This window comes from Eleginops maclovinus, chromosome 6 (assembly GCF_036324505.1).
Source record: "Eleginops maclovinus isolate JMC-PN-2008 ecotype Puerto Natales chromosome 6, JC_Emac_rtc_rv5, whole genome shotgun sequence".
Taxonomy (NCBI): Eukaryota; Metazoa; Chordata; class Actinopteri; order Perciformes; family Eleginopidae; genus Eleginops; species Eleginops maclovinus.
This window is the reverse complement of record NC_086354.1, coordinates 13,692,012-13,711,472: the sequence shown is the minus strand read 5'-3', so window position 1 is coordinate 13,711,472 and position 19,461 is coordinate 13,692,012. Positions and strand designations below refer to the sequence as shown.

The 19,461-nt window shown below is 39.6% G+C and overlaps 1 protein-coding gene across 7 annotated transcripts in view; it reads left to right on the top strand.

Annotated features, from left to right (window-relative positions):
- fgf12a (fibroblast growth factor 12a) overlaps positions 1-12,653 on the top strand; it is a 33,491-nt gene extending 20,838 nt beyond the window's left edge. For all 7 annotated transcript variants that reach the window (XM_063884933.1, XM_063884935.1, XM_063884932.1 and 4 more), the window contains 3 exons: positions 1,224-1,327; positions 8,463-8,661; positions 9,366-12,653. In XM_063884933.1, coding sequence (XP_063741003.1) covers positions 1,224-1,327; positions 8,463-8,661; positions 9,366-9,481 — 419 coding nt within the window. In that variant the 3' untranslated portion in view covers positions 9,482-12,653. The remainder of the gene's footprint in view (positions 1-1,223; positions 1,328-8,462; positions 8,662-9,365) is intronic.
- Positions 12,654-19,461: the final 6,808 nt, after the last annotated feature.

Below are 19,461 nucleotides of genomic sequence, written 5' to 3'. Positions count from 1 at the left end.
ACTCCTGGGTTTTAGAGCTATGTCACTGAACTGTGGACTGTGCCTCTGAGAGACACTGACAGTCATTGGACCGACAAAGGCAGCAGCCTTGAAAGGCAAATGGAAATAGGAGCAAAGGAGCAGACAGAGGGGAAGGAGATAGTTATGACAGAAAAGTAATGAAAAAACAGATTGAGAATCCTGAGAAATCCAAATGTAAGTTTGCTAATGGACTCAAATTCTGCCAGAGCAACCCAAACGGGTATAAGGGTATAGATAACTGCAAGACTGGCTACTGTGTATCTCCCATACCAGTGGCCAAAGGGCAGAGTCAAACCATTGGCAGGCAAAAGCAGCACGTCAATATTTATTGAGTGAAATCGAATCTGCTCCGAGGACAGACCCATGTTGGCACGTCTCTTGTCGTCCCTGCCAGCTTTATCTGATAGTCCCCATCGCTACTTGCAGAACAATCATCCCAACAATAGAGCGAGGAAAGAGTGTCCTCACACCTTCAGCAAACCAAAGCCCATGAAAGTCACAGTCCTCTTATTCAATAACTTACCTACAGAGATCGCAGTACTGCAGATTCAAGTAAGACTTGATTACAGAAGGAAAAAAGCCTCTGGAAAAAGTGGCTAAAACATTTGAGACCGAACTTTTTGATATAGAACGTGGTGTCATCTGCATAGTGATATTCAACATGTGCCCTGAAAGTAATTTATCAGCTTATTTCTGTTTTAATTTTTTGAATACATTATACCTAATAATGTTTTTTTTTCAAAACACTTCTACCCATGACTATTTACTGTTATTAAAAAATATTTAAGATTTTAAAACAAATTTCCAGCTTTAAACGTGCAAATTACCAACGGTCTAGCAGCTACCTAATGAGAATTATGTCAGTTTCAAACCAGAGTTGTTCCTTACAAAGTCACTTAAATATAAATTAATTTGGAAGTATTTTTGTTTTTGCAAATGTGTGTAATTCTGGGTAATACGTGTAATTTCATCCCCACTAACAAAATATCCAATATGTTGTCTGATTGGTTGAGGGGGCATTTTTATTCAGCTAGGTAATTTGTACAAAACGTGAATGCTCGTTAGATGTTTTGCCCTCTTTTTTTCCACCAGAATGTTTTGGATTTGTACTTTAGATTTCTACAAGTGAAAACTCAATTGATGTGGCTCTTTTGCCTCTTTGTTCATCTGTCCATTTCTCCCTCCCTCTGTCTGTTCTCCAGCCCTGTTTAATCTTATTCCTGTGGGTCTGAGAGTGGTGGCCATCCAGGGAGTGAAGAGTGGCTTCTACATTGCCATGAATGGCGAGGGCATGCTTTACAGCTCGGTAAGATACAACCCCTAACACAAGTAGCACAGGTTGTGCATTACCAGTATTTTTTAATTTACATGTGTTCTGTTTTGTTCTGTTTGTTGTCTCTCCTAATATCCCACTGCAGCAAAGACTCTGCTAAAGCCTTTCATCTCCCCTCCATTCGAGAGCTCTTCAGATGTGCCTTTGTGTTGCTGTGCACTTATTACCCCCCTTTGTCGTTGAAGCAGCACCGCGCATGTTTTACATTTAATTTAACATCAAGTTCAGTGCTCAGTCCGTTAAAAATATCCTCTTCCTCTTTTACTGGCTAGTAACGGAAGCTTATATAGTTGCTTTAGTTTGCTTTGTTTAACTTTTTCAACCTGATTAGTGATTATTGCTGTCATGAAAGAAAGTAATGAAATGTTAAAAATAACTTATTTCAAGACTAAGTGGGGGAGTAAATATTGTTAGAAAGGATACTGTATTTGCAGTGTAAAGAGAAGCTTTTAGGTTAGTGTGGGTAGAAGATGCACAGGCGGGGGTGGACCCAGTCACAGATGTCAGTTGGAGAAAACATTAAGTCGTAGATGTTGCATTGACGATGAAGACATGCTTCTGGAGCATGTCAGTGGAAATGAGCTTGGGAGTGTGAGAGAGAGAGAGCAAGTAAGAAATAGGGGGGTGGGGACAGGACAAACAGAGTTATAGAGACAGGAAGATGTCCCTAGTTGGCATGGTTATATAACCGCCAGTCTTGTGGTTCCTAATCCAGTTGAAGATAGTGTTACAGTTGGAAAATAAAGGATGGGTGGGCTGTGGTACCAACAAACCTCTGCTGAGGGACATTTCTATTTTATCGTACATTTTTACAGGAACAGAGAACAATTAAAAGTAATTGCTCAAAAGTTAGCTGAAAGTGAGTTGGTTTCTGGTATTTGATACAATGTACATGCTTACTGTTTTTCTAGGTCTAGTGAATTCTGAGCCATCATTTCTCAGCATTTTCACACAGTCCAACTTGTGCAAAACTCGACACATGTATAACACTTATAATAAACCTCCACCCACATATCGAATTCAATTAAAGTTTAATCAAACAGCAATCTTTTATTTAGCAAATTGACAGCAAATTGGGGACAGAGTATGATCCGCCCTCTCACATACACCCACACATCACCAAACATGACTGCAAACATGACTGTGCGTTATTAGACATCATTTTACGGGTAGATGTACATATTTTGCCCTATTTATCATATAGCATATAATAGTATATAGGCTGCATAGCATGTTTGAAAGGCAATTTTTAATTAAGCCATGCAGTTAATGCACTCTGTGGCCATATGGAGGAGTTCCGTTTTTTTCTAAGATGTGAAGCATGGGAAATTAGCAGGCATTTGTAAGCAGTATGCGGGTGGTGGACTGGATCACAGGAGGGCTTACAAGCCTCAAAGAGCCACAGAGTACTCATAAAGAGGCAAAATTAACACGCAATGCTCAAATAGCCACTGTTTATCTCTTTAAATCCCATTATTTACCCGTCAAGCAGATTGTGTTTGTGATAGAATGTGTATTGAGAGAGTACTGTAGATGGGGATCTCTAATGTTCTTTATTCACACGTTTATGAGATCTCTTGGGGTGCAATCACAGCTACAAGACGAGCTTTTCATCGCTCTCTTACACATTTACCTTTATTTGCCTTTAGGCACTCTCCCCGTTCTTATCAAGGTCTACAGTTACACCGTTTTGCCTTTCAGAGATATAAAGTTTCTCACAGCGTTTTTTGTTGTCTTGTTTTGTCTTCTTAATATCTGAGATCAGAGAAGCAAGCCTTTCTCGACCCTTCTCCCCACAGGGAGATAATTACTGAGGGTTTTCCTCCTTTGCCTCTTTTTCTACTTTCCCCCCTGCTGTCTTGTTAGTAGGCAATGCGACCGACATGCTTTGTTTGTTGAAGATATGATTCTGAGTTGTTGCGTTCTCCATCTTTCATCTAGGTGTCAGGTATCCAGCCAGTTAGTTTACTGTCACTGTTGATCATTAAGGCGCACGTACCCATGCTGGTCGCTCGTTGACTTTCTTGCCGTTTCTGCAGAGCTCACTTTTGAAGCTGTGGCTGAACGGAAGCTGATGTAGCCACGGGTGAGCAGGATGAAAATACTTGTGTGGAGTGTTTAGCGATGAAGTGCATGGGGGCTGAGCATCTACAATGAAGAGCTCCCTTTTATTATTTATAACTCTTCTCAATATGACCTAGTTTTCTGCACAGCAGTAACCACTGTTCCCCCTCTTTCTGTGCTATCTATCCTTCTAATGATCTAACTTATCTATCTCTCAGAGAGACATATCTGCTTATAGCCATACACACTCACACACACACATTTAACAAACACATGCATAGCTTCTGAACTGTCCTTACTCTTTATTTCAATTGCCTACTAATTTTACTGCTTCTTATATATAGTATGGATATGGATGAATAATGTGTTGAAATAAAAACCTTGAGACCGAGAAAGATTTGGTGTGGAAGGTCAGACAGCCCATGGGCAAATGATAATGTTATTTTGAGAAAGGTTTGTATTCCCCCTTCTTGATCTTTTTTCTGTCTTGAACAAAAATACTTATAGGAGTTAGGATCATGGAATTAAAAACAGGAATTAAGTCTTTATTTCTGGGTGTATTAGGGCTGTTACTAAGGTTTCATTTTATTGATTGATCTGCTTGTAGTTTTCTTTCAAATTTCAGAAAATGATTAACATGCCCATTTGAAATACATACAATTATATTTGAGACACTGGTGACAGCCATTAGGTGTTTTTGATTGAAAAATTACTTTAAATAAAACCTAATCTAAATTTTGAGGGTTAACACTAGTGTATATGCAAATTATTAAGTTGGATGTATAGTATGTTGCTGTTGCTAATGACATGGAATTAATTACGCTGTTCTATGGAGATATAAAAAAGGAACTAACTTAGCAATTCAGAGCATTGGTATTTTTTGTTGATGGATTTTGCCAATTAACCATGAATGTCCTCTCCTGAGCAAGTTAAAGTTACAAGGGAAATTTTTTTTAATGTGTTAGGTTTTCAGGGTGAGACAGAGAAAAAATATAAACAAGGAGGGGAGGAGAGAGATAGAAACAGACAGAAGAAAGAGTTTTTCAGTTTTAAGTAACGTCTAGACAATCCCCCACCTGAATCTCTTTCAGAATAATAATGAGCTCGCCGGGAGATCCATGGTAAGCCTGTGATTCTCACTGAGGCCAAATCTCACCAGCAGCTTAGACCCATATTTCAGTGAAGCACCCCCCCCCCCCCCCCCCCCCCATATCCTAAGCATCTTTATCCAAAGTCAAAGGACGCCTGTCGGCAGCAGAAGGCACCTTAATGCAGAGCCAGAAAACTGCCTCCATCATCAGATGGGGCCAGGATCTGATTGGGATTCAGGAAGCGTTCAACCCAGATATGTTGGCAGCCCAGTTTGCATCATGCCTTCTTACTTTCTGTTCCATTTTACATTTCCCTACACCTGCTCACCCACCTTCCACAGGCTCCCCGGACTAAACACACAATTATCACCTTAGTCATGCCTTTTCGATGTTCTGCATCATCAGGGATTTTTGTTGTCGTGGTTTTGTGTTTGAATTTGTCTAGCAACAGGCTTTATATATCCACAAATATAGAGAAACAGATCACACTCACCCACACTGTTTCTCACCAATATGAAAGTCTTAATGTTTCCGAGACCTAAGAAATGTGTTAAGTGCTTTTTCCTCTTAAAATCTTTGTTAAGCTAATTGTGTCATATTCAAACTTAATTGTTAAATTCAAATCCTTGTTTTGAATGGCAAACATCTTTCCTGTGTGCCAGTTTTGTTCGCATAAACCCCCACTTCGATAAGCACTCGTTTGTTAATATAAATTCCTGTTACCATTACATCATTTGATTGAGTGTCTCGGGATGACTAGCAACAGATATAAATGTCCCTAAAAGTTTCACCCACTCTTCCCTGCATGTTGTTTCACCCTTTTGTGTTTTCGTTTTCATATTTGCAGTCAGCAATCTCAGTTTACATCACTGAGTGGTGGACGAAGTAATCTGCTGTGGTTTAAAACTACAGTGTAGAATACTCGGCTTTAAGTTAAGGTCTTCAAAATGTTAGGAAAGTATTAACATCAAGTACCTAAAGCAGCGGTTCTCATTATGCAGAGTGGTCCGATTTAGAATAATGTATATTACCTCATTGAATTATTGATGCATTATGCATTTCTTTGATGTTGTTGCGGGTAAAGGTGGAGCATTTCTGTTACATAATGCAAGGGAACTTTCACCAAGGGATCAAAACAGTCTGATCGTTACCCATATTAACACATTTCATTATATTTATTTAATATTATTATTAATATGTTTAGTAACAGCTCTTGAAAAGTGATGGAGTAAAACAATTCCCTCTGACTAGCTAGAACTTAAGTAGAAGTACAAAGTGGCAATACATTTAAAGTGAAGTTCAAGTACCTTCAAATTGTAATAAACTACAGTATTTGAAATGTACTGAGTGACTTTTCACCACTGACCTCACCTTAATGTCTCCGTGTACTATAAAGAGGATAATAATTATTTAGTTTTAAACATCAGCTTGCAGTCTTTGGTAAAAAATCATATTACATTTTATGAGTGTTAAAACTGTTACATGTTCTGTCCCCAGATTCATGGAGTTTGTTCATTCGGTCTCATGCGCCCTTTGGGTTGATTTCTCCTAAGCTCACTTATGGCGTGGAGTGAGCCGTCTCATGTTCGAATTTCACTAAAAATTACTTCACGCTTCTCCTTCAGAGTACCACAGAATATAAATAAGCGTCCTTGTATAAACTCTACTACCACTAAGAACAGCCTGTTATTGCTGAAATGTGGCAGGTCTTTTTTTAATTTTCCTTGCTCGGTCGGGGTAACAACTTCAGTTGATTATTTATTCCTGGCAGAGGAAGCAAAGCGCAAACCTGTTGGTAGGCATTTTAATGTGGGAAGGCATGTTTTCCGCATTGAGTATGTGTGCGGATGTGGCCGTACGCCAGTATGTATTTCCCGGCTTCCCCTTCCCTCTTTGATTCTATGGTTCACGCATGGCCATTAAGGAGATCGAATTAATCACGCGAAACTCCAACCCCGTCTCTTCGCCTCATATTTCCACTCTGTCATTCACAAACAAGGTGCTCTGTCAAAGACTTCAAAGTCACTTACATCCCACCCCAATCATTCCCTAGCCACAGCCAGGGTGCTTTCTAAAATGCTCCTAGCCTTTTCATAGACAGTAACAGAGTGTTGTCCTTGTGGATGAATTTGGAGGAGATTCTACCATGTGTCAGCAAAGCAAAGTGGCTGATTGTGAAGGGTAGGCTAGAGGAGCGCACTAATGTGTTGCTGTTGGGGGTGGGGGGACAAAGCCTGCTGGTGTGTAATGCATCAATGTCTCCCCCCTACCCACTCAAACACACATAAACACACACACAGCCAGACAGACCAGACCTGCCCCTGTGTATCCCGACAGAGAGAGACGTCTGCCGTTTGACAGTTTGTCAGCGGGTCTAGATAAAGTCAGCTGCCTGCTCTCCACAGATCTTGTACACCCCTCCTGCTGACCAGCGAGACGTTTCCACACAGCCCACCATGAGACCTCACCTTCCCCGAGTCCTTTACACAGTCTGCTATGAACTGCTGTGTCTTATAAATGAGTGGTCACACACACACTGTGACTGATCAAGCAAGTAAAAGACACAGACGTCTTTAAACAGCATTGTTATGATGAGTAATGTCAGTGTTTGATTTTAGAGGAGGGTTTAAGCAGGAAACTCAAGATGTATTATGAAAAACATCCAAAACTAAGCACAGGAAACAGAAAATATGTGTTTTCGTTATTTGGGTGACTCAACCCTCTAACACAGTTTTTCATTCTCTCCTTCATTCCTTATCTTTTTTAAAGGCTCTTTCACTCTAGCTTTATTTCACACACCCAAACACATAAACAGTCACCTCCAGCGGGAAGTAGAATTGGGCTGTCAGTCAACTAGACAACCTTAAAAAGGGTGCAGAACCCTGTAGGAGATATTAATAAATGAAATAACACACACACACACACACACACACACACACACACACACACACACACACACACACACACACACACACACACACACACACACACACACACACACACACACACACACATACGCACACACACACACACACACACACACACACACACACACACACACACACACACACACACACACACACACACACACACACACACACACACACACTTCAAAGCCTGCCTGAACCGAAATGGCACAAATTCTCTCAAGCCAGCTGTTCCACATCACACAAATCTGTTTGGGACACACAGGACTTCACCGCCCTTCAATTTGACTGGTGTTAGGTATTCATTTGGCCTCTATCAGTCAGGAAACTTTGAGCTGAGCAGGAGAGCAGAGATGAGATGTAAAGGTGATGAGGTTTGGCATTCGCCTTGTCAGCATACGTTAATAGGCTCACCTGCTTTATAAAGTACACTTTTCTTATTGTGAAAAGTAATGCCACACTATTTCTTGCCTAATATGAAAAGGTCAGCTCCACTACTTTCTTCACTAAAGGTTAAGGCATCTTGGTTTTGTTAAGGGTGAGACAGTGAAGAGCATTGTTTACACGTCCCAAATTGTCATGGCAATATTTTGGCACGGTACTCTGTCCCGACAGTGTATTCAATATCTGGCTTGTTCCCCTTTTCCCTGTCAATCCTCTCCACCTCCTGTGTCCCCTTGACTTTGTCTTGACTTGCTACTTTGATAATGAAGCAGGGAGATAACAATCCTCCATTGTTCACCATTATTCTAATTAGACCATCATTACTTACAGTAGATTTCAAGGATGTGTCTGTCTGTGTTTACAGTACATTTACTGACCTTGGCAATGTACACCCCTAGAGTTGGGAGCCAATATTGGCAAACTGAAACAGAAACCGCCTTCTTTTTTTATTATTCTGTATACAAAAAATATTCTGAGTGTGCATTCATTCATTTAATATTATTAACTTAATGAATCAAGCCCACATACACAAACCGTATCTATATCCTTCAGTCCCTCTTTTGTTTTTGTTTTCTTTTGCAGGAGATGTTCACGCCGGAGTGCAAGTTCAAAGAGTCCGTTTTTGAAAACTACTATGTGATCTACTCGTCCACTGTGTACCGGCAGCAGGAGTCGGGGCGTGCCTGGTTCCTCGGCCTCACCAAGGAGGGACAAGTCATGAAGGGCAATCGCGTCAAGAAGACTAAACCCTCGTCACACTTTGTGCCCCGGCCCATCGAAGGTACGAGAAAGCTTGTTTTCTGGAACAGCTTTGAAGTGATCTTTTATATTGCTTGTTTTGTTCTTTGTTGCTGGGAATTACTGCACGTATTATGTCAACAAATTTCACACAAGTGTATTAGGTTAGTTCAAAGCAATAACATTAAGTTTGAATAAAAAAATATCGGCTCAATTTTGGTTCAACCTAATATTGTTGCTTTCAACTAACCTAATACAGTCATGTGAAATTTGTTGATATAATACATTTAATTCAAGTCAATGTTTCAGTTTTTTCAGTGTGGTTATTTAATTAAGATTCTTTAATCCAGCCCAGCATAACATTTTGTAGTGTGTGCAGTGAAAGTTCATCTTAATGTTCTTGTTTTCATCGTACCAACCTGGAAAACAAAGATACTAAAAAGCAGATTAATTCCAACATCTAAAACGTTTTAGTTTGCCAGATGACTATGTATTTCAGAAATTACTACGTCTGATAGATATCATGAAAACTTGATAAGCAATGTCCCCAAAAAAGTGCTTACCTGGTCTAATTCCCTGCCTGGTATAATTGCCCCTCCAGCCTTACACCTGACCTTGTCTCTGTCTACCCATCCATCTCTTCAATCTGCTCTCCATTGTCCCCTTTCTGAGCTCTTCCTCTCTTTGTCCTGTCGTCTCCTCTCCTTCCTTCTCTCCTTCTCCTTTCCTTTCTTTACATCCCTACAGTTTGTATGTACAGGGAGCCTTCAATGCATGAGATAGAGGACAAGCACCGCTCCAGGAAGAGCTCAGGGACTCCCACCATGAACGGAGGGAAAGCTGTCAATCAGGACTCCACATAGCAGTGGGGGGAGGGGCTTCCAGCAGGGGGGAGTGGCCCCCCCCCCAATTTCGCACCACCTTCCCCTCTGAAACAAAAAGGGGGCGTTGCTACGACGAGGAGCTATTACTGTACAACCCAAGAAAACAAAAACAAACTGAACTCTTGCCTGTGAAAACCTTTTAGATGAATTAATATGAAACCAGAAGATATGGATATATATATATATATATATATATGAAAAATCTAACATTTTCAATCAGGACTTGACCAACATGTTATGCAAAAAAAAAAAAAGAGAAAAAGCTGTGATAAATAAATAAATGGTGGTCTCTCTCTTCAAACAAATATCTATCATTTCCAATTTATGCTGTGAAAAACAAGCTTTAATACATGTAAAATTTTCATACAATGGTTTCATTTTCTAAATTCTGTTGCACCCTCATACGCTTAACTGTGTTATTGTTGTCAGTAATAGCTGTGACATCTTCATCATTACTAAATCTGTTGTATCTTATCATCCCAGTTACTATCACGGTAATTCTGGCTTTCTTTTGTTTTGAGACTAGAAAAAGACATCTTTTCAGATGTTTTCTCTCTCATAGTTTGATCTTGAATGCACTGTCACACTACCTGCTTTGGTGTGGGGGTAAGAATGAATGTATTTGATAGTTCTCTGTGTTGGACTCCAATGGAAACAGAGTGCTTAGGGTGGGATGTAATTTACTCAGGTGTGAACTGTAAGCGGGACTAATAGGACAGATAGGGATGTTTCAAGTACTCGAACATGGGCTCCCCCTATATTGTTCTGCAATGACGGGACAAGACTGATTCAAGCAATATAATAGAGAGCAGTCTAGTATGTCTCTTAATAATAGTAATAATAAGCAGACGACACATCCCTGTGGTAAGTGTGTTTGTCAAAGAAAGTTGTACAGGTAGGTCAAAGTCAGTCAAAGGAAAGCTGTTTTGATATCGCTTCAATATACTCTTTAACATTTGCAATGATTATTCGGTTCTAAGTAAAGAGATGTCCAACATTGTCAAAAAAATAAATAACTGTATTCTCTCCAATAGCAACGGGGAAGATATTGACCAGCATCAGCACTATGAGCCATGGCCAAAACACGGTCACTTCACATTTACACCTCAAGAAACACAGACCACTTTCTCTGTTGTTTGCTAGGTTAATACAACAACAACTCTCAAAATATAACCATGTAACAGTAATAATGCCTTTAAATATATGGACAAAAAGTCTTCTCCTGTTTTTTTCTAAGCAAGAGAAGGAATGAAAGTTGTTTTGGCAGACCCGGCAGTGAGGATATGTGTTGATTAGTTTTCAAGACTCTTTCTGTTACTTTTACTCTGAAAGCATTAGAGATTTTCTCAACACTGGAGGACAGGGTGCCTGACTGTTTAATAATCCACTGACCTGACTTGGTGATGTTTTCGATATAGGTCATAATCATTAAGACTTCCCATCACAATGTAGCAGAAGGTCTCATTGAGGAGCCAGTTTGTCTGGATTAGCTAGGTTTGGGGAGGATATCTTACTATTCCTGTGAGAGTATCTTATCGTTTGTTTTTCCTGACATGGTAACCAATAGATTCTCCACCCCCCTGGTTTTGTGACCCATGAAATGAGCCATTTGCTGCATTGTGAAGGAAGCTTCTCTTTCATAAATCAACATGCTGACAGGGCTGTATAAACAAGGTGAATTGACTGGTACACCGTGGACGTTGCATAGCTCATTTCTAATCCCCAATTAGTTTGTCTAACTCAGGAAGTCCTACAAATTGTTCCGCAGATGGGGCCAGACATAAAGGCTGGCCGCTTCTTGTCCAGCAGCTGTTGCACAAAGCCTGGCCACCGATGGGGTGTTTAGAGAGGTCGGGACGGGGTCGATGGTGTTTTTATTATTAACAAAAGATGGTGTACAGCCAAGCTAGCTAGTTTAGGAAGGGGGATACAGGAGCCGAGACAAAGCATGAGCATTGCATGACTGTAGGAGTTGATGTAATCTTGGGTTGATTTTGAGGTGAGAACTTGATTCAAATTCGGGGAGAATGGGTCCAGAACTTTTTTTATGCAACATTTTGATCAGTAATTTAGTGAGAGTTTGTATGTCTCTCCTATATCTGGTTGGAAAACATATGCTAAGTTGGTGGTATGTACAGTAAATAGCACACATTCAGTTGAACAGAGAAAACGCAGTGATATATTATCATAGATCTGGTGTTCTACCTTGGGTCTGGTTATCTGCGATAACTAACGGTACACTAGTTCGACTCACCTACAGCATAACATTGATACTTACAGTACATCAGGCGTGACACTGGAAGTCAACAGGCAAGACCAGCATATAGGAATATCTTTTTATAGAGGTTTATTTTGGTGCAAATGAAAATACATGTGGACTCAAAGCAATGCATGAAATTGGATGTACTCGATGTCAACAGTTGACAGCAGGATGAGAGGATTTAAAAAAGGGATGACTAAAGCAAGGCGGTATAAATATTTGATGTGAGAAGGTGGGAGAGTAATGCACTTTTTTTGGGGGGGGGGTTATTGATGTATGAAAGGGTGACCAAAGGCTTAGGTTGTACGTGATATTAAGTATAATTTATTATGTTTATGTTTGCAGATGATTTCACTGCATTGGAACACACTCATATATGCATTATGAATTGTGAGATGAAATAAAAAAATATGCATTGATAATAAAATCAGAATGAAGTTAGTGATTGTTTAAGAATAAAGACTATGTTATCAAAAACGTTCACCTAGACGCAGTGACTGATTCAATGTGTTGTTGATCATGACTGACAGTTTTTTTGTGAATCTTCTTTAAAATGAATGTGAGTCTTTGCAACAACAAGAGAAGCAGCGACATGAGCAGACAAACTAAATCCATCAACTTGAGATTCTTAAGCGTTTTGAAATTCAGAAAATCTAATCCGCTTCCTCTATCAATACACCGAGGGCGATTTATCTTCTCAACAGCCCCTAAATCCGATGTGTCATTTTGGGATGGCGCTCCTTCGCCCTTAATTCTCCCGTTGTCATGGAAACAGACCTTCCGTACCGTCTGCAAGGAGAATGAGGAGGAGGAGGAGGAGGAGGAGGATGAAGGCTCCCCTGACTTCAGGACGTGGTTTTGTCTTCATTGCTGTGTGATGGCTGCAGCACAGAGAGCAGCAGAGTTGGGAGGAGGGAGGGGTGGGAAGTATGTTTTTCTTGTTATTACTTTGTGTTCAGTAAACAGCTGAGAAGAGTGCAAATGTATTGGTTCTCACCATGAAATTGAGAAAGAAATGGTTGAAAAAACTAAAAAGGACAAAAGTTGATGGCAAAAATAAATAAAGAAGCGAGAGGAAAGTTCTTTGTCGACTGCATTTTACTTTCTTTATCTCCCTGTCATTACATCAATCCCTAAACTCAAATACAGTCTGGGTATCATAAAATGTCTACAGCCATTATGACAGCTCTCTGAAGGCTTACAGGCAGAGTGGTGCTTTGAGTTTAGCAATAATGCTTTAGAGCAACTCGCTCACAATGTCAACCTGCTGATTTTAGCATCTGTAATGTTTTCCAGTGAGCATGTTAGTCATATAAAGGAGGGTTTGAGATTAAGTTTTAAAAGCATCAGAATTCAAATTATTTAAAAGATTTAACTGTGTGCTGGAAGAAACGTTAAGAAATTACCAAAGTTATTACAGATCTTTTTTAAGGAGACACAAAAAAAACATTTCATCACTATTACAATGCGAGTAGGCTCAAACATGCAGACCAAAAATTGTGTTTTATGAAAATCGATATGCCGTCTTGTTCACAGCATCCACCTCTGTGATTAACTTTGACTAAGGGCAGAAAAAAGTAAAGGTCAGCTGTTCAGACACCAGCCGGGAGTTGGCAGTCTAAAACAGGGTCATCTGTTCAGACACACATACAGAGGGAAAGCTCTGCTGTCCTCTATGCTACAGCTCTGACTGTGGCCTCTGCTACTCCCCTCACCTGTCCTCCCCGACCTCCCTTCCTGTCCTCCTGTGTGGAAGACACAACCTTGGAGTCACAGGCTGTACTTACATCTTAGATGCACTTAATAATAACCATATATAATTTAAATTAGTTCAAATTTAAGAACCTGCAGGAACTTAATGAGATAATCATGATAAAAATAATGAATCACAATAATATCTTTTCTTTTTTAATTGAATCAGGATCATCAGTTGTTTATTGAATTGCTGTTCCTGATTCATTATGGCCCTAGCAACCTTTAAATACTCTCTGTGAGGTTTAGAATAACAATCCTCATCTTGGGAGCGGCCAACTGTGTGTGAATGCAAGTTTCCCTGAGCCTGTGGCTCCTTTCGTGGCAGCCCAAATGGGTGAAGGAATACCTATGTAAAGTGCTTTAAGGAGTCGTAAAGCCTGGACAAGTTCTATATGATTGCATTCCATTTACCATTTATTAAAAATTACAAGTTTTGATTAAAAAACTGCTATTTCGTTTATAAATGTATTCATATAAAATAGAAAAATAATTAAAACCCAATCCAAAATCCAAAGAGGTGTAACAATGATGCATTGATTTGGAGCAAATTGGGTCAAATGATATGGTACACATTGAATATACTTTCATTTTAAATGTATTTGTTGATAAAATCTCTTTTATCATTGATAAAAAATGTGTGCAGCATAAGACACATTTATAATATGTTGAGCAAAGCTTTCACTAATAGGAGTAAGCATTGGATTGAGGTATTGAAATGACATTGGGTTTGTGTCATTCTAACTTTAATTTATTATTCGTCCATTAGAGAAGCCCTAACTGTCCTCTGACCGCCGACAGTCGGTGACACTGAGACAGAGGACACTGCTGTACGTAGATCAAATCTGTCCATTACCCAACCTAAAACTTCGCCGCGGTAGAGGAGTGGGCAAAACTCTCACAATTAAGCTACACAAAAATGACCATCAACAAAGCAAAAGCATAATAAAGCATCCCTAAAGCAAAGCGATGAAAAGACAATATAAACTCAACAGCAGCAACAGCCCAAAAACACAGAGCCTGAACAGTTTGTAGTTCCTTTGTAAACAAGCATAGCATACTAGGTATCGTGGAAGCTGCCCACCTGTCTAAAAGTCATTCATTAAGTCTTTACCAGCGTGAATCTGCTCGAGGTCCAACTTCTCAGGATATAAATGCGTTTCTAAAGTTTTAAACTAAATGCACGGCTCACGACACCTTAAAGAGCTCAGAAGTTCACTTAGCTAACGAAGAAGACACGCAATTGGGTCTTCTAGATCGCTCTGGGTCTACCATGATATAGCGATTGATCTAGACCACCCAGCATGCACCTGACCTGTGGGTCTGTTTGTTTTGGGTCACTGAGCATGCTCGCCTGGTGGTGCCTTAAATCAGTGATTCTCTTTGTTTTAGTTGCTTGGAATTTTGAATGAAGTCGACAGTTATATTTGATTAATTCGATTATTATTTGGAATACATTTTTTTTTCTTCATAAATCCACGTCATGCAATAAGCTAAACTTGTTAGCTCTATACATTTTACACAATTGGGCCTACATCTCCTCAAGATCACAAGTATAGCCTACCTATCCTTTGGTGAACAACACCATTACGCCACACTGAAGGTAAAGCTTATGGATCTTTCAGGTCTCAGGACTGTCTACAACGAAGACATTCAGGGACTGTATGTTACAGAGTTGTGCATGTTTGTCTTTTGCAGAGTCATGAGCACACAGAGAAGAGCTATTTTGATCCTGTATCCCAGGCATCTTTCTTCCCCCTCTGTCTTCCACTTTTTGTCCTGTTGTTTTGATATGGGCCTGTTCCCCTGGGACTGCGCATGTTTCTCTTTTGTAGTCCTCCCAAGGAGAGAATGAGGGAACTCCTGCTCAGAAGTGGGGAATTCAGTTCTACTCATTAAAAATAATTGGTCTCTGTTCAATTAAGGCTCAGTGATGCTCCTTTGATCTTGCTGGCTCAGTGTTTTCTTATCTGCGTCTTCAACATCTAAATCCACAGATCAGAGTCGGCAAAACTATCGAAAACTGGTTCTAATGTATTTACTTCCGTAAGATGGGAGGAAGGAAATGAAGAGCTGCTTAGTGGTCATGAAAGTTTGAATGAAATTAGTTATGATGGTTGAAGAGGCTGCATTCAAACCTTTAAGCTTCTGCTGATGCAGCTTGTGAGGGTGTTTGCTGTCCTAAGACGATAAAAGAAGATCACTTTACCTCCTCTCCACCTCTCTTTCTCTGTGATTTGCTGCTTTTGGCCTCTACTGCTTGCAAATAAATATTGCGAGAAATACAAGCGCTCACTCACAAGAGACATAAGACATATAAAAGTTCATGCACAGCGCACACAGGCACCCCCCCACCCCCCCCCACCCCCCCACCCCCCACACACACACACTGTGTAAACCCACTCACCCAGCCGCCCGCCCACAAACCCTCTCACACACTTTCTATCTGTAACTCTCACACACTTTATTGAAGAAGCTCTGCAGTATGAGCATGTTAATGTGCTGGCAGTGGTTCCTGTTACAGAGAGAAGCTGTTCTGCTGAATCCCAATAGCCCAGGGACAGAAAGGATACTAAGCCAAGCTTTGACTGCGGTTACGCTCCAACACTGCTACTTAAATAATTTTCTCTCTCATCCCCTTACTCATCCTCTTTGCATCTCTCTTTCCTTCCCTTCCCTATTTTTTTACTTTACTAATCCCTATTCCCTCTTCACCTCTCTATCCAATTTGATACATTTCTTCTCAAACCAGCATTCTTTTTCTGCATCTTCTTTACTTTTTTGAGATTTATGTAATTCTCACCAAATTCACCTCACAGCTTTACATGCATAATACATACAATGTGTACACCAATTTATTACAGTACAAGACCTTTAGGATATGCTGAGCTATCTAAATCCATGATTATCAGTGTGTCAGTATGTGATGTTACAAGACATCTTTAATGCACACACAGGCATGTATACGTAAATATGCAAATAAGCAATATAAGAAATGCCAACTCGTTCAAATGCATGCACAACTGCCACACACAACGCATTTTTGTCACTGCAGATTCCACACCAAAGCTAGTACACTTAAAGGATTTCCTTCAATCATTGCCTTCACCATTGAAAGAATATCTAATATGTAGAAGATTAATGGATGTCCTTAAAGCACTTGGTTTATTGCAGTGCTGGTCTAGCATAAAAATCAAGAGGAAACATCAAACACACTGCAGACATTTATGACATTTAAAGACTATCTGGATTGAACGAAGAGAAGAACAGCCTCCTCTGCTGGAGTGAAAATAATGTGGCATAGGGGAACCGGCTAACAAAAGAGGGCCAATATCAGTAGTTTGATGTGTGATGAATGAATAAATACATGAAAGTGATCTGTTTTTATTTGGTATACTGTATATCAGATACAGCATATCTACAACAGCTCACATTTCTACAGGCCAGTGGAGCACAGTTTTTCAGCTCACTGCGGAGCGCTCTTAACTTCAGTAAGAGTTAGCAGCTGCTTTTTCACAGTAAAAGCTCATTTACCATTCATTAATTATTCAGTGGCCACTTCATTGTTTACACCTCCTCCAGACTGCCAGGTGAACTGTAAATAATGCAGGCAAGCACATCTAAGAGTATTGTTGAACTTACTGAAGTACTTTTAAACAAATACAAATGTTGCCCTCCAGGAAAAGCCTATATGTTGAGATTTAGCACTAAAGAGTGTAGGATTAATGAGAACCAATTATTGATAAGAGTATGATGGCAAATATATTTTATATATTTATAATTGTTTCTTAAAAGTATAGTCTTAAGGAGCTACGATCTCTCTGAAAACCACATAGTAATGTTATATTCTATCAACATAGAACATTTATGTGAGCAAGAACAGCACAAACCATTTTAAAATCTTAAAACGCAATGTAGTTTATTGATTGTATGGGCCACTTATTCAGCAAAAATTAATTATGTCAAGAGAAAACAATATCCTAGCCTTTAAAAGCAGACTAGAGACAAATATCCAGTTCACAGTTTTTCTGGCACTTTAGTGAAACAGTTAGCAGGCAGTCCAGGATTTCCAGTAAAAACTTCTGCATCCGAATCTGCGAGTTGTCCTGCCCAGTCCACGTCGATTCTTCTTCTGTTTCTCTGTGCCTTTGAGGATATTTCCATTTTCAATTTTGAAAAGTTTATAAAGCCAGTCTACCAAATTCAGTTCCTTTCGCGATTCCTACAGAACAACATATTGACACAGTGTGATTATAAGAGGATTTCAAACATTTATAAGCTCTTAAATGTTGTCAAATATGAAACTTTTTACTGTAAATCAGTTTATTATAGGATCAGAATGTATCATTTGTTGCTCATAGCTAGAGAGGGAAATAAAACTTAGTACTTTGATCTCTAATCTGCATTTTCATGGAGGTGCAGCTTTGAGGATAATCAAATGACAGATATCTGGCAGGTAGCTCTGACAGCATACACAATGACTCACTGGGGATAAAAATACAATTTTAACAGATCAAGGTGAATGAAAAGTTGTGTGCAAAAGTACGGAAAAACATAATAAATTGAAACGCTGTAGGCAGGATATTCTGGTACTTGGGACCTGATTTCAACCACATGGAGGAAGGATGGCATTTTGTGATGTGATAAGCATTAATAACATAGTTTATATAAAAGGGCATTAAAGAAAATAAAGTCATCTTACCCGTTTGTCTTCTAATTTGTCGAGCCATAGCAATGAGTCTTTCTGAAGTTGGAGGTCTTCAAGTCCCTGCTGAGTCTCTATATTTTCTGCAACACACGATACAAAACACAAAAGTGCCAAAATGCACAAGAAGTGTGCCATCCTTAATTGGGACATCTTGCTTGTGTGCTTCTTGTTAAAAGATTTCTTCTTGGTAAGACACCACACCATCCACTGCTGATGCCACTGGGAGACATCTGCTTTTAAAGTGTTACCTAATCCCAAACAGGGAGGGGTATGCGTAAGGCACATCGTCAATTACGTGTTTTGCCCCATCAATGCACTGAAGCGTGTACTATGTCATTTACAGCAGTCATTAAGAGTGAGACAAAAGGACTAAATCAGGATATTTTCCCCATCCAGGTTTTTTCTTGTGTCATCATTACACAAAGAATGTGGTTGAAGCTAATAGACGCTGTCATTGGCGTGACACGGAAATGTGAAGGATCCCCTCTACTTCCGAGTTAAAAGCAATTCCCTGTAAGCCAAGTGAAATGTGCACTCATGTACAATAAAATATTAATGACGATGACATGTAGGAAACAATGATTTCATTAACCCCACTGTGCCATAAAAGTGGAGTCTACAGGCAGCTCAGAGACACTGGGATATCCGTAGTCCATAAAGGTCAATTTATCATTTGTTACACCCTTGTGAGTTTGTTCTGTTCATCCCTCTAATGAGATTTCTGCTCTGTTTCACTTAACAGTTCCTGTGCTTCCGAATTAAGACACATTTGTCACAGGCTATAATGATTTTGTAATGGCACATGCTGTAAATTTGCAACCGCATTACGTGGACTGAAGTAACCCCATTAAAATCATCCTGTTTAATATATATCTCAGGAAAAAACCAGTGTTTGGTATTTCTTTATTTGATGAATGAGATGGGAAAAGTGAGTGAAATGACTTTCTAGAATTGTAATTTCTGTTTGAAGTAAATGGGAATACTTATCATAAATGTGGTATTACTACAATAAACTGGATTGCTGCAGTGAAAATATAATTGTAATATTTTCTTCTTCATTGAATAATTAGCCTGTCCATATGTTCTGTCGATGCTATCACCAGCAAGTGTTATTAATAAAAAAAAGTATACAATTACATCATGGCTATACCTTGTGACAATTAGCATTAGATAAAGGTTCTCAATGAAGGTGCCGCCTGTACTCAGGCTTAATTTTCCGTTATTACAACTGAGTGACTG